The 15,530-nt window shown below is 35.2% G+C and overlaps 1 protein-coding gene across 1 annotated transcript; it reads right to left on the reverse strand.

Annotated features, from left to right (window-relative positions):
- Window positions 1-9,125: 9,125 nt before the first annotated feature.
- Window positions 9,126-9,942, reverse strand: LOC129901128 (proteinase inhibitor PSI-1.2-like). The gene is made up of 2 exons (XM_055976246.1): window positions 9,857-9,942; window positions 9,126-9,516 (listed from the first exon to the last, which is right to left on the reverse strand). The coding sequence occupies exons 1-2, from the start codon at window positions 9,900-9,902 to the stop codon at window positions 9,308-9,310; spliced, it is 255 nt and encodes an 84-aa protein (XP_055832221.1). The 5' UTR covers window positions 9,903-9,942; the 3' UTR covers window positions 9,126-9,307.
- Window positions 9,943-15,530: the final 5,588 nt, after the last annotated feature.

Here is a 15,530-nt window from a genome sequence, read left to right on the forward strand (position 1 = left end):
TCATCCAAAATATAACTTAAAAAATAAATAAATCATTCTTAAAAATAAATTGGGGTGTTACAGAGTAAGCATTGCTTATTACTATTATTTTTATTATTATATTTTAAACTTGCATTACATATTGATGTTGAGATGATGTTGAATTCTGAGCTGAGTTTTATTGAGAGGAGTTTCTTGATATCTGTCCTTACCTTCCTGCCATTTTACATACTCGTACAATCCACGTACTAACGTCATTCGACCTGCATTATTTTATGATGCAGATACAGGTGTTAGAGATCCTCAACAGGCGCATCGTTGAAGATCATTTCTTTTCGGCTATTTGGTGAGTCCTTCTTGTATTTGAAGGAACTCCTTATCCTTTTATTATTGTTGAGTGTGATGTTTCTTTTGAGGTAGCCATGGACATGTCATTGGCACCATCTAAGAGTATTAGAGGCTTCATAGACAGAGTCTGATGATGTAATCAGAGTAGTTCTCCTTAGAAACTACTTCTTCTAAGAATTATCTATTTTTCTTTTGATTATGACAAGCCCACATTAGTATTCTTAAGTCTTCCGCTGATGAATAAATAAGAAATGAGACCAAGTGGTTCTCTCAAAAGCCAGAAATGGTCTCTGAGTGCCGGCCACGCCTAGGGTACCCTCTCGGGGCGTGACAGAAATCCTTAGCTCTCCCAAGTCTTTCATCTTGAAGGTTTGTTTCAACTGAACTTTTGTTTCTTCAATCAACTGCAGGCTGCTTCCCGTAATCAACATATCATCCACATAAATGAGAACAATTACAGTACTTGTTGTTGTCTTTTTGATGAACAAAGAGTGATCATATTCACTTTGTTTAAACTCAAACTTCAGTAATTCCTGAGACAACTTTGCATTCCATTGTCTTGTTGCTTGTTTTAGACCATAAAGGGATATAATGAGTCTACACACTTCATTCTCCCTGACTTTTAAATTCCTGAGAAAGATCCATGCATATCTCATCAGTTAAGTCCCCTAGTAGAAAAGCAATAAACACATCCATTTGATGGATATGTCATTTCCTTTGTGCAACAATTGTCAAGACTGTTACATCTCACACTTTTGCACATTCGGAAAGAAAAAGAATTGACTTGCAAGAAAAAAGGTTATGATTTATTTTATTTAATACCGATGTAATGTTCAAGGAAAAATTGAGGTGGAAATACGGAGGAAGGCCGAGGGAAAAATTTATGTGGAATTTTTGGAAATTAGTTTTGCAAATTACAAAGTAAAGACTTATAGTTTTGGGCTTAAGGAAAAAAAAGATAATGACAATAAGAGAAGTTGAGGCCCAACACAAGAAATGGCCCAAATTTTGGAAATTGAGTTCATTAATTAAGAGTCTCATTACCCATATACTATCTATATAGATATATCCTCTAGTTGCTAGAAACTTCAAGAAAGCAAAGTCTAAAAGATGACTTAGTAGTCATCTTATTTTCTATTCATAGAATTTTCAAGAAACTTGGAGAAAAGAGGGGGAAAAATAAGAGAGGAAAATTGGCATAGCTAGGAATTTTATCCCTTGAAATCTTATTCCAAGAATTTTTTTTTTTAGTATTCCAAGAAAGTTGAAGGCCCTAATCAACATAGAGGGATTGTTGGAACAAGAAGACTATTCATTCTTGCAAGGAACAATTCTAGCCAAATTGAAGAACTAAGTGGAAAAGGTACGGTTTCAATCTTCTTTATATGTTATGGATGGTTGGTATATGTTGTAGAGTGAAGAAATGGATGAAGTATATGAAAATATGTATGTGGGTGTTGGCCGTGTATGTGTGATGTTGTGTGGAAAGAATAAATTAATTTTATATAGTATGTGGTTGTTGTTGCAAGGTATATGAATGGATGGAAAATTCATGAAAATATGCATATAGTTGTTGTGGCCTAATATGGGGGTGGTTTGGCAAGTTATGATGAATTGATTCTATTTAGTGTTTTAGTTGTTGTTATGGATTCTATGTTGCTAATAAAAGCTTAAGGATCCTTATAAAGTTGTAGTAGTTGGAGACTTGTTTTAGAAGTTTGTAAATTTAATATAATGTTCTTGCATATATGGAAGCTAATATTGTTAGTATGATGTGGTTAGTGTGTAAATTATTGGGTTGTGGTAATTGAATTTGAAAGAAGGGATTAGATTGTTATTGTTCTTATTGGAATTGGAAGGTCTTGGAGAAAGTAGTATATTGATTTGGTATGGTTGTTGGTAAATTGATCGAGTTAAAATCTCGGATTGTTGTTGATAAAATTGGCCGAGTTAGATTCTCAGGGATGGTGTATTTACAGGGGAAGTGCTGTCGAAATTTCGGTAAACAAACTGTTAGTTTAGAATGAGGTTCTTGGATACCTATAGATAATGTTGGCATTCATTAATCTTGTTATAGATTTTGGGAAGGCCAAGAGTTAAGTGGGATTGACTAAGGAAGCGGACAAGGTATGTAAGGCTTACCCTTTCCTTTCAAGGCATGATCCCGATGTCATGATTTCATAAGTGCTTCCATATTTTCTTTGTTTTCAAAAGTTAGGTGTCAATGGTCCCAAGGGAATGACTACTTTTTCTATGACCCGTCAATGTTTTCCAAAATGTCTATAGCTTTTCAAGACAAAGGTTTACAGTATTACAAGCTTTTATGATAGTAACAATAGATATGTTTTACAACGACATTGATAATGTCGAGAATGAGAATATGTTATAATGGCTATGATAAGAACGGATTCATGTCTAAAAGGTTCTTGATATTACTCTCGTCTTGATTTTTAAATAATAGTCTCATCTTATAACAATTATTCCTTCAAGGTGAGACAAAGCGACCATGATTAATTCATAATATAATCGGAGGTTACCGACCTTCCATCACTCCGATAAATATGTGACTTTCATTGGGCTCTCGTGCATGCTGTCTATATGTATATGTATATGCATATGGGGGATATGGGGAGGTGTATATGTGGCGCTATAGACGCATTCTTACCTGATCAGTTGGAGTAATTTTCATCCCGGATGCGGGATGCCCGGACGCGGGATATATGTGGGCGATATGACATGTTCTATTTTCTATGTATATGAAAAAGAAATATTTTTTAAAGGAAAAGACAAGCATGCATGACATCCGGCCTAAAAGGCACTCATATGTACAGGTTACTCTCTTATCTCACTTTATGTTCTATGATTCTATGATACGGTTGTTCATACCTTATGTTCGTTATTATGCTGATTTTTATGCCTTACATACTCGGTACATTACTCGTACTGACGTCCCTTCTTGTGGACGCTGCGTTTCATGCCACGCAGGTAGGCAGGCAGACGAGTTCGGTCCTTAGGAGCTCCACTAGCAGTACACCAAGAGCGCTCCAGTTGTTTCGGAGCTTCATTTTATCGATACTACTTTTGTGTATATATTTGGGCACAGTAGAAATTGGCCCTCCTTGTGGTCATATGTATCTTGTGTAGAGGCTCGTAGACAAATATGTACAGCTAGATATTTTGTAACTTTGTTCTCGCTGTGTAATATGTTAGCAAAGTCTGTTGACGTATAGTTATAATTATGCTATTAATAATGGTATCTCTCATTCGGCCTACTCAGTAGTAAGAATAGGATACATATAGTAGGTGCTCGGAATAAACCTTTTGAGTACCCGTCGCAGCCCTAGTTGGGCCATGACAAAGACAATTCTTACAATTTTCATCATTACTACTGGACTGAATGTCTCCTGATAATTAATGCCCTCATTTTGGCTATAACCTTTAGCTACTAACCTTGCCTTATACCTTACCGTTCCACCTGCGTTGTTTTTATACTTGATCATATATATCCATTTGCAGCCTATAGGCACTTTACCCTTTGGAAGAGTGACCACCTCCCATATCTGATTAGTTTGTAGTGCATCAAAGCATATGACTAGAAATGTTGAAAGCTTCCTTTTCACTCAAGGTACTTCAAAGTGGATGTGTCTTATTTTAAAAAAAGGTCAAAAATATGTAAGTGACTGATTTAAGTACTGTCAAATGAGATGACCTTACTTGTCAAAATACTCAAAGTAAAAATGCAGAGCTATGGCACAATATGCTGGATCATGTCACTACTTCTTTGCTCAACAAGCTTATACCAGGGACTTGATCCATGGTGTGCTTAAAATGAAGTTTGCAGACAACAAGAGTTGTGAAGCTTATGTAAAAGGGAAACAAATTAGATCCTCTTTCAAAAAAATAAAGCAAGTCAGCACAACCAGACTTTTGGAATTGATTCATATGGATCTGTGTGGATCAGTTAAGATCCAAAGCAGAGGTGGAAAAAAATACATTTTGGTGATCGTAGATGATCATTCAAGATTTATTTAGACCATGTTCCTAAGGTCTAAAGATGAAACCTTTGAAGCCATGGTGACATTTTCCAAGCACATTCAAGTGAAGCTGAACAATAAAATTTTAAGGACCAGGTACGACTATGGAAAAGAATTCAAAAGATGTAAAGGTAGAGATTTTGTGCAGATCATGGGATAAGTCACAATTTTTCAGCTCCTAAAACTCCTCAATGAAATGGCGTGGTTGAAAGAGAGAACCTAGGTTTTGACATTACTAGAACCATGTTAATTTATGCTGATCTTTCAAAGAATTTCTGGGCTAAAGATATCAACATTGCATGCTATATCATCAACATAGGCTTAATCAGGGCCTATAATAAGAGATCACTATATTTTGAAGAAAGTGGTCATGTCATCTTCAATGAGTCAAGAGATATGAAGAAGTAGAGGTACCTGGTCCTCAACAAGATCCCACTGGAATAATTGACTTCTAATTCTCCGAGTCATTTATATAGGGGATGGAGGGACCTGGTACCACTCAACCACAGTCATTCACAAGAAGATCAAATCAGAAGCATAAATCATCTCATTCACTTGATAATCTCACTTCTTCCTTGGACTTGAAAATGCAAATCATGGTAGTGTAAAGAAACAAACTTGATGATCATGGTGTAATCACAAAGAACAAATCCAAGATAGTGGTCCAAGGGTATAATCATAAAGAAGGCATTGACTATGATGAATGCGAAATTTTTTTTTCTCAATGGGTACTTGAAAGAGGAATCGTATGTCAATCAGCCCCGAAGTTTTGAAGATATTGATCAAGTGTATGTCAAGCATCTCTCGAGTTTTGAAGATATTGATCAACTAAATCAATTGCCAAAATAGGACACCGAGGGACCTGATCCACATTTGACTAATACTATGCATAGAGAAATCAATGGATCTCTTTTATACTTGTCATCTAGAAGACCTAATGTTATTCACAATGTCGGGATGTGTGCAAGAATTCAAGACCTATTCTAAGGAGTCTCACTTGAAAGGTGCTACAACGATTCTGAGATACTTGTAGGGGACCTAGTCGTCTCACTTGAAAGTTTCTAGAAGGATTCTGAGATGCTTACAGGGGACCTGGTCCTATTCTATCAATTTGGTAATTTTTTTCTATGCTGATGCAGATTATGTAGGGGACTTGGTCGATACAAAGCACTTCTTCATTTTTTTGATTTCCTCCATGATGTTTCGGGGCACAAAGAAGTAAAATTCAGCAGCTCATTGCACAGTTGAGGCAAAATATGTAGCAGTTGCATAATATTGTTTTTAGCTCATATGGATCAAGCAACAACTTGAAAATTTTGGAATAGTCACCAACATTGTCCCACTCTTATGTGACAACACTAGTACATTGAGCATGACCAGGAATCTAGTGCATCATAAGAGAACCAAGCATATTGATGTGAGGCATCACTTTTGAGGGACAATGTAGAAAAGGAAAATATCTGGATGAAACTTTGCAAATCTGAAGATCAAGTAGTAGACCTCTTCACAAAAGGCTCTAAAATAGGGACCAATTCAAGGAAAATGGGCTGAAGTTGAGGTTGATCAAATTGAATTGACTCACCCAGGTTGATGCTGTCAACCCTCTCATTGGTTATGATTAGGGAACATGTATCCTTGTTAGTGATGCGTATCTTTTGGTCTAAATTCAGTCTTATACCTTTTGTTAGTATGCACGCATGGTGGACTAGCTAAGGAAGAAAAGTTGATGGGATAGACTCAAGGCAAATATCCTTAAAAAAAGTTCAAGAGAGGGACAAGGTCATTCCTCAAAGGTTAGTATCAAACTTATTGCTCTTTAAAATGCTTTTGAGAATTGTTTAAAAAATTGCCATGTGTTTTCTCATACCTTTCTAAAGTGTTGTCACATTCTTGCCACCCATTGATTTCTATTGTGTAAAATTCTCAAAATTTCTACAATGTCTAAACCATCCTCTCCTTCAAAGTCATTCTTTGGCAACAAGTCCCTATCTCTCCCTTACCTGAAATGTCCTTCACTCATTTTCTTTTTTCTCCCAAGACGACCTTCATTCCTTTCTAGGTTTCGTCAATTCCAGATTCGGCTGTCTCAAAACCTCTCTCAGAAACAACTCTCTAGTTCAACCTGGTCCCATCCCCAAAGGTGTAACTGAACGTATGTTTGAGGGTGACCTATCAGAAGAAAAGAGAGATAGATCAGACTCCCTGAAAAAATAGCATCTCATAAGTTTCCGGAAGAAAGACGCAAAAATAATTATCCAAGCAACTGAAAAAGAGTGGGTAGTTCAGAGTTTGACCCAAATGATCAAGATTTCTAAAGAAAATCTCAATGAGTAAGAATATTTATATTCCTATGCACAAGGTTATGACTTTGAGGGATGGAAAATATAAATTTTCCTACAGTTAATTCTTGAACAAGGTGTTTTCCCAGTACAAGATGAATCTTGCAAAAGGTATGTAGGGACAGTGAAACAATCCTTTTTATTAACCACTCTTATTAAATGTGAGTGTGTTGAGGGAAAAATGGGCAACAAAACAAAGTTCCAAGTGTCAAGACATTTTGGGACAATAAAAGAAATAAAAGGCTGAATCTGGAGGAGATGATTGTTATAGTGGCAAGGCGTGAGGCTGAAATTGCTAATTTGAAAGTCACCTGGCAGCAAGGCTTAACTCAGGGACCAAGTTATTATGAGACTTTTCAGAAATAAAATGCTTATTTGAAGGCAAAAGTTCATGTCTTAATTGTTGAAAGAAAGAGTCTCATTGTAAAGTGGGGGATGTAACCAAACAATTGTTATATGCTTATGCTGCTGAAAATGAGCGTATGATGATGGTTCTTCATTCTCTTTATCCTCGTCCTCCATCTTCCTAGTCATACTTTCTTTACTTTCTATCCTAAGTGCATTTCTTTGCTATCTCCATGGCTATAACTGACCAGTTCCTTTATGCTTTTTTGTTACTGCAACATTTTTGATGCTATTCTAATGAACTATGAATGAAAACTTGCTTCCTTGTCTACTATTTTTTTTGCTCTTGACTAGTTCATTAATGTTAGTGTTGCCCAATGGCCATGAATTTACTGAGAGTGCGTATTATTTTACTTGGTTTATTGTTCTAACTTTTTTATGATGTCAAAAGGGGGAAGAAGTATTAATGACAGGTAGCCAGTTCGGATCAAGGGATCTGGTTCATATGAAAGGGGGAAGATAGTGTCGGTAGGGGGAATAGTTTATTATCATCAAAAAAGGGAAAAATGTTGTATCTTGGGTTTTGATGATTTAACAAACTATCGTACAACAAAATGATGTAAAGAGGGACATGAGAGACAAGAAATGCATACTGATAGGGGGAAGTTATGCATTCATGTTAATTACGAAGCTATGTGACAAAGAGAAACTGCCCGACAGGGGGAAAGTATAGGGACTTGGTTAGCAGAAACATGAACACATGTCTGCATGGTTTGTCATCATCAAAAAGGGTAAAATGTTATAATTCAAGTTTTGATGCATTAACAACCCATGGAACCTGATTGGCGGACCTGGTCCCATGATCGGTGTATGTCATATACCAAATGGGAGCCAGCTGTAAAAGCTGCCACTACCTGCTCTGGTTGGTGGAAAAATCAAAAGAGACTACAAACCATGGGACCTGGTCGACTTGGTCCAACTGTAAAAGCTGTCACCACCTGTTGTGGTTGGTGGGCGATACATAAAGGACAGAGACGTCCAACCAATCAAAAGATTCTAGGTTATTTCATCCATATGCTAAATACTATCTTTAGGACGTGAAATAAGTAATTAGTTCCACACATCACATTTACAAGGCAAAAAGGAAAAAGGTGTGTGAGCTCAAAAGAAAGAACACTTTCTCAAGGCAGCACCTAATCGAGCTACTATTGAAGAATAGTTTTTTAGGTTGTTGTTTTGTTTTAATGTTGAGTCTTATGTTCTAAATATTGTAAGATAAGTTCCTACACTATAAAGGAACATTGACCATTTTGTTTTTATAAGTGTGTTGGGTTCTTGGTTAAGTGTCGATCTTGAATCAGTGAGTTGAAGTCTACATTAACCTAGGGGTGGTTGTATAGTGGGCAATAGTCTTATTGCTTAGATTCTAAGTCATTGCTAAAGTTAGCCTTGATCAGAGTGTTCAAAGCCTATGTCAACTAGAGTTAGTTGGGTTAGTGGGCAATAGTTATATTGCTTAGGCTCAAAGTCTTGTAATAGAGGTATTTCAAGACGAGAGGTGGAGAGGGTTAGTGTCTAGTTACAATAGGTTGTAATAGACTACTTTGTTCTTGCATCTTTAGTGAAGTTGGTTGCTAAACCCTGTGGGACAGGTCGTAGTTTTTCTCCCTTGAGCAAGGAGGTTTCCACGTAAAAATCTTGTGTGCCCTTTAAGTGCATTAGCTGTCTTTACATTGTTATTCTGTTCAAGAACCTGGTCCTTGAGTGACAGTGGACGCATCCATTCCAACAATAATATCTTTAAAAATAAATAATCAAATTTGTCGAATCAAAATTTCAAATATCCTACCGTACGGCCATATCATGTCTCATCCTTTACATATTCACAAGTTTTCCATAATGAATTTACGTGTTTAATGAAGAAACTTCGGCTATAGAGACACATTTTTCTAAGTTATTTTGATGTTTTCATCAATCTTTCATTTAACAAAGAGAGAAACGTGTAAAAATAGCTATTGTATCCCATTTTCATCTGCTTCTGTTACCATGCAAGGAATTTAAATTTTAAACATGACTCCAGTAATATAATAGTAGTTACCATTTGTTATTGAAATCTTCAAAACCTCATACAAATTATAAGCAAGGATGAACATATATATTACATTAGAAACTGCCAGAGTAATAACTCAGGCCTTATTACACACATGAATACAAAAAATAAACATTTGATCGTTACATTTTGACAAGCAAAGGATGAATATATTATTCAGGGGTTCCAGTACAAATTAACGATCCATCAGCGCGGAATAATTTGCAGCCTTCACCTGCTGTGCAACAGTTGACACAAACAGGACTAATTTGCTCGTCTCCTGAAGAGGGGCAAGTCATGTAAGCAACTTCATCGTCACAAACCTGGAGACACATTTTTTGTGCATTTCCATATTCCACCTCAATTCCCAGAAGAATTATACCTAATGAAACAACCCAAATCAAATACAAAATTAGCAAGCATGTAAGTGGACATTTTTTTCTTGAAAACTTTATGTGCAGCATAATCACTATTAATTAAAAAATGCCCAACCCCCCCTTTTTTTAAATTTCTATAAAGTCAAATATTTCTATAAAGTCATTTTCTATATATAATAACATTTCACTATAACAATTTTTTTTTAAAAAAAATCAATTTTTAATAGTACATTATTATTATATATTTTATAAAATAATATTCTTTTATGACAGTAAAGAAATATTCAGATAAAAACGTCGTCGATCATTATAAAGAGGCTTTACTATGCAGCGAAGAAGCCTTACCAGACAGTAGGAGAAGGGAAAGGATACCAACTTTGCAAAAGGCCATTATATTGTATGTTTCTTTGAATTTGCTTCTCTAATTTGAGAATGTTATAATCTCTTAAGCTATTTATAGAGCAAATAAAAGATAACTAAAATACAACTAGGAATGACTTTTCTCATATCAGCAATTCAGAATGGACGACATTATGTTTTGTCAAAGTTAACTAAATGCAGCCTTCACATTGGATTGTATGACCTAGACGATTTAAATATTTGGTATACGTACCTTTCACAAAATAAAAAATTTTAAAAAAAATCTCCTCTTTGAATATTTTGGTATACCTTACAAAAAATAATAAAAATCTCCTCTTTGAATATTTGGTAATACCTTTCAAAACAATCTCTTATGTTTATCCCAAAAATTAAACCCATTCCCATCTTCATCGATGTGCTTCAGATCCCAAATATTTGAGTAGAGACTTGAGCCAAATGCTTTCTCAAATTTAAATATCCATAAAGTTATTAAAAATAATTTAACAAAATAAATATTTAATTAATAAATTTTGAAGAAAAATAAAATTAAAATACATACTGGACAAATAAAAAAGAAACACAGTGAGTAAAGATTCGTTTGGTTGTTGGTTACGGGTGATTTATTCATGTAGTAAACCATTATAACTAGAACTATATTTGGTAGCATTTTAGTTGCTATATATAAAATTTAGTACATCAAATACGTGTTTGGTTACTAGCTTATATACAGTCCTACATAATTAATGTATGTATAAGTTATGACATAATCTATGTATATGTTATGAGTAAATTTATGTATTATTTTATACATGATAGAAAATGAAATAATATAATAAATAAATAAATAAATCCAGTATAACTAAACACACACACACACATATATATATATATATATATATATATATATATATATATATATATATATATATACTATAATACCCACAAAATTAATCTCTTTCGTATTAATACCCGCATAACTCTAACCATCAATCAAACATTGATTGACAAATGCACGTGATAATAAACTACTTCCTTTGTTTCAATTTATTTTTCTGGTTTTGACTTAATACGGAGTTTAACAAAGTAAGGAAGATTTTTGAATCTTCTCATGTACGTAGAATGTATAAAAATATCTTTTAATTTTTTATAGTCTCAAAAATGTGTAGATTTCTGAGAATTAGAAGAAGATGAAGCAAGAAATCATAGAAGAGAAGAAGAGAAGAGTTTAGAGAAGAAGTAGTTGAATCTTGTTATTCACTTCATATCTTATTTACAATGTGTGGGTCCTATATACATAGTTCAGATAACTAACATACAGGACTTACTATTAGTTCTGACTACTAACTTAAAACTGGAAAGACAATTACATAACTATTGCATAACTATAACTGTCATTAGGAACACGTAGTTAGACCTATTTCATGACTCTAACTCTGTATTGCTCTTATCATTCTCAACACTTCCCCTCAAGCTCTCAACACTCCCCCCTCAAGCTAGGAAGTGAAAAGATATTGAGAACTCCTAGCTTGGAACTGAGATGCTGAAGCTGATCTTGTGTAGGAAGGTACTTTGTAGTCACTAGGCTTTGTGTGATCTTTTATCTTATAAAGTTGCAATCAATCTCAATATGCTTGGTTCTCTCATGATAAATTGGATTGGTTGCAAGCTGTATTGTAACTTTGCTATCAGTATGAATGTTGATAGGTAGTGAAATTTCAACGCTAAGCTCCTTCATCAGACCTTGTAGCCATATAATTTATGTTAAAGTGGTTGCAAAACTTCTGTACTTAGCTTCAGCTAAGCTTCTAGAAACAGTTTTCTGTTTCTATGAGTTTCATGAAACCAATGACCCTCCATATTGCAAAAAGTAGCCAGTTATTGATCTTCTTGTTAGGGGACAAGAGGCTCAATCTGCATCACAATATGCAGTGATGGTATTCTTTGAGCAGTTAGATAGTAGAACACCTTGTTCTAGTTGATTCTTCACATATCTCACTATTCTTAAGGTTGCTGTCATGTGAGATTTCTTAGGCTTTTGTGGGAACTGACTGAATGTTTGAACTCCATAGGAAATGTCAAGTCTTTTCATGGTTAAGTAGAGTAGCTTGCCTACTATTCTTTGATAGGCTCCCTGATCTATTAATGGATCATCTTCTGTCATTTGCGCCCCTATTGACTTGTAGATCTCCTCATCATATTGCTTGGTAGTTAATTTGATATTAGTATCAATAGGAGTTTCAACTGGTTTGGCTGCACTTAAACCAGTTTCAGAAATTAACTCTAGTGCCATTAGAATACCTTGTTTTGATCTAGCAAATTCTATTCCTAAGAAAACCTTAGCTCTCCCAAGTCTTTCATCTTGAAGGTTTGTTTCAACTGAACTTTTGTTTCTTCAATCAACTACAGGCTGCTTCCCGTAATTAACATATCATCCACATAATTGAGAACAAGTACAGTACCTGTTGTTGTCTTTTTGATGAACAAAGAGTGATCATATTCACTTTGTTTAAACTCAAACTTCAGTAATGCCTGAGACAACTTTGCGTTCCATTGTCTTGGTGCTTGTTTTAGACCATAGAGGGATATAATGAGTCTACACACTTTATTCTCCCCTTGACTTTTATATCCCTGAGAAAGATCCATGCATAACTCATCAGGTAAGTCCCCTAGTAGAAAAGCTTTAAACACATCCATTTGATGGATATGTCATTTCCTTTGTGCAGCAATGGTCAAGACAATTCTTACAGTTTTCATCATTACTACTGCACTGAATGTCTCCTAATAATCAATGCCCTCTTTTTGTCTATAACCTTTAGCTACTAACCTTGCCTTATACCTTTCTATTCCACCTGCGTTTTTATACTTGATCATATATATCCATTTGCAGCCTATAGGCACTTTACCCTTTGAAAGAGTGCCTACCTCCCATATCTGATTAGTTTGTAGTGCATCAACCTCAGATTGCATTGCCTCAACCCATTTGAGATCAGTAACAGCTTGCTTGTAGCTTTTTGGTTCTGTACAAGCAGGTGCCTTAGACAAGTATGCTTGATAGGAATGAGTCACCTTGTCATATGATAGATATTTATCCAAGGAGTATGGTGTCTGCTAAGCATAGAGGGATACAAAGTCTTTCATCCATAGTGGTGGTCTTTTACCCCTTGTAGATCTTCTATTTTCTTCTTGTAATACTACTGGAGCATTTGCTGGAACCTGTTCCATTCCTTGTGTAGAATTAACAGGTTCTTCGGATATCACTTCAGCTAAATCTGTTTCCTGATCTTGATCAGGCATGTGAATACGCTGTCGTAAGTCAGCAGCGTGAGGTTGTCCATCATTAAAACCAGTGAATCTGAATATAAGTGTGTGTTGTTGTTCTTGTGTCTTAAAAGGAAATATGTATTCTTTGAATATTACATTTCTGTGTACACAAAAAATATTGGATGTTAGATCATATAACAAGTAACCTTTTTGAGTAGCAGCATAGCCCAAATGAACATCTATTCTTGATCTACTCTTCAGTTTATCAGTTTCTTGTATAACTTTGGCAAAACACAAACAACTTATTACTCTTAGGTGTGACAAGTAAAGGGCTTTCCGAATAATTGTGCAAAAGGAGTGTTGTTGTTAATTACAGGACTAGGAAGTCTGTTTATAATATATACAACAGCTTTAACACATAGACCCTAAAATTTAATAGAAATGTGAGCTTGAAATCTAATCGCTCTTGTGAGCTCAATGATATGCCTATGCTTCCTCTCAGCAATGCCATTTTGTTAAGGAGTGTAAGCACAAGTAGTTTGATGTATAATGCATCAGGAGGTAAACAAGTTTGAGCAAACACTATTCAAGAATTCTGTACCATTGTCTGATCTTATACATGTAACAGTTTTATCAAACTGAGTTTTAATATGAAAGAATTGTTGAATAATAATGCAAACATCAGATTTAAGTTTAACCAAAAATATTCAAGTGTATCTAGACATATAAACCACCACAGTAAGAAAGTATTTATATCCATCATAAATAGATGTTTTATAAGGTCCCCATAAATCCATGTGAAGCAAGTCAAAACAAGTAGAACTTTTAGAAGTGCTAACTGGAAAAACGTATCCTAGTTTGCTTAGTACAAGAACAGATAGTGCATTTATCAACTGTTTCAGTTATGCTATTTGAGTCTTAGGACAGTAATTTCTTTAACACACAACTAGATACATGGCCACATCTCTTATGCCACAATTTTATTTTGAGTGTTGAATTTATTTTTAGTAATGGAACAGAACAACTGGCTGCAATATTGATATCGCTTGAATTTGTATTTCTGGACAGTATGTAGAGACATCATCTTCTTTACCAATCATCTTCACCCTCTCATGTGAGAGATCCTGAAATATACAAAAATCGGGAGAAAGTAGCAGAACATTGTAGTTCCCTAGTGAGTTTTGATACTGACAGCAAGTTAAACTTGAACTAAGTATATGAAAGACTCCAGAAATAACATTTTTGTTAGGTAAGACACTTGAACCAATGAACTCCACCAAGGAAACATCTCCATTTGGCAGATACACATTCTTTGGTTTATCTGGTTTGTGGACAGTAGATTTGTCCAACAAATTTAAATCTGCTACCATGTGGTTGGTAGCACCTGTGTCAACTATCCACACAGGAGTGGTATTTGTATTAGTAGTGGATTTTAGACATGTATTCATACCTTACCCATTACCTACTACATTAGCCGAATGAATTGGTTCTAAAGCTCCGTTCAGAAACTGAAACAACTCTTGTATTGCTCCTTTGATAGATGACAAGCTTCCAGTTGATTTGTTTGTTCCTATGATGATGGTTGTCTTGAAGACGCCCATGTTCACATGTATTAACTTGCATAGGAAGATCTAAACCCAAGTTTTTGTGAGGGAACTCCTCTTGAGATCCTGTGTTTTCCAGTACTGCATTATATGCAGTGTTAAGACCCTTTTTTCTTGAACCTGGATTCTTGAGGATACCCCACTAGCTTGTAACAATTTTCTCTAGTATGATTCTTGAGTTTGCAGTAGTCACAATACAGATTCCACCTTTCTTGAACTTCTGATTGCCACCATTTCTTGAATACATAGCTATCTCATAACTAGCACTAGGATTAGGTCCTAAGATCTCTGTTGTTGCCACTATAGATTTTGACTTTCATGATCATAGAGTATGCCTGATTGACAGATGGTAGTGGACTCATCAACAGAATCTGAGACCTTGCTTTTAAGTAAGAATCATTTAGTCCCATCAGAAACTGAAATAACTCGAGTTTTTGTAGATGTACCACATGTTCTCTGGACCTAGCACATTCACAAGCTGGGGAAGACACCATAGCCTCAAATTCTTCCCACAAACCATTCAGTTTTGAGAAGTACACAGACACAGAACCAGTTCCTTGAGTTATAGTAGCAGCTAGGTCCTTATGCAAGTTGAAATTTCTTGCACCATCTTATTATATCTTTCAGGCAGATCTTCCCAAACATGTTGGGCACAAGATGCATATATAATGCCACCAAGAAGTCCTTTTTTCTATAAAATTCATGATCCCATGTTAAATTACGTCTTAGGCCTAATTCATACCCCAAAAGCTAGCTCAAAGGGAGGAGGATTGTCCAAGCCTTATAATGAGTCC

This window comes from Solanum dulcamara, chromosome 8 (assembly GCF_947179165.1).
Source record: "Solanum dulcamara chromosome 8, daSolDulc1.2, whole genome shotgun sequence".
Lineage (NCBI taxonomy): Eukaryota > Viridiplantae > Streptophyta > Magnoliopsida > Solanales > Solanaceae > Solanum > Solanum dulcamara.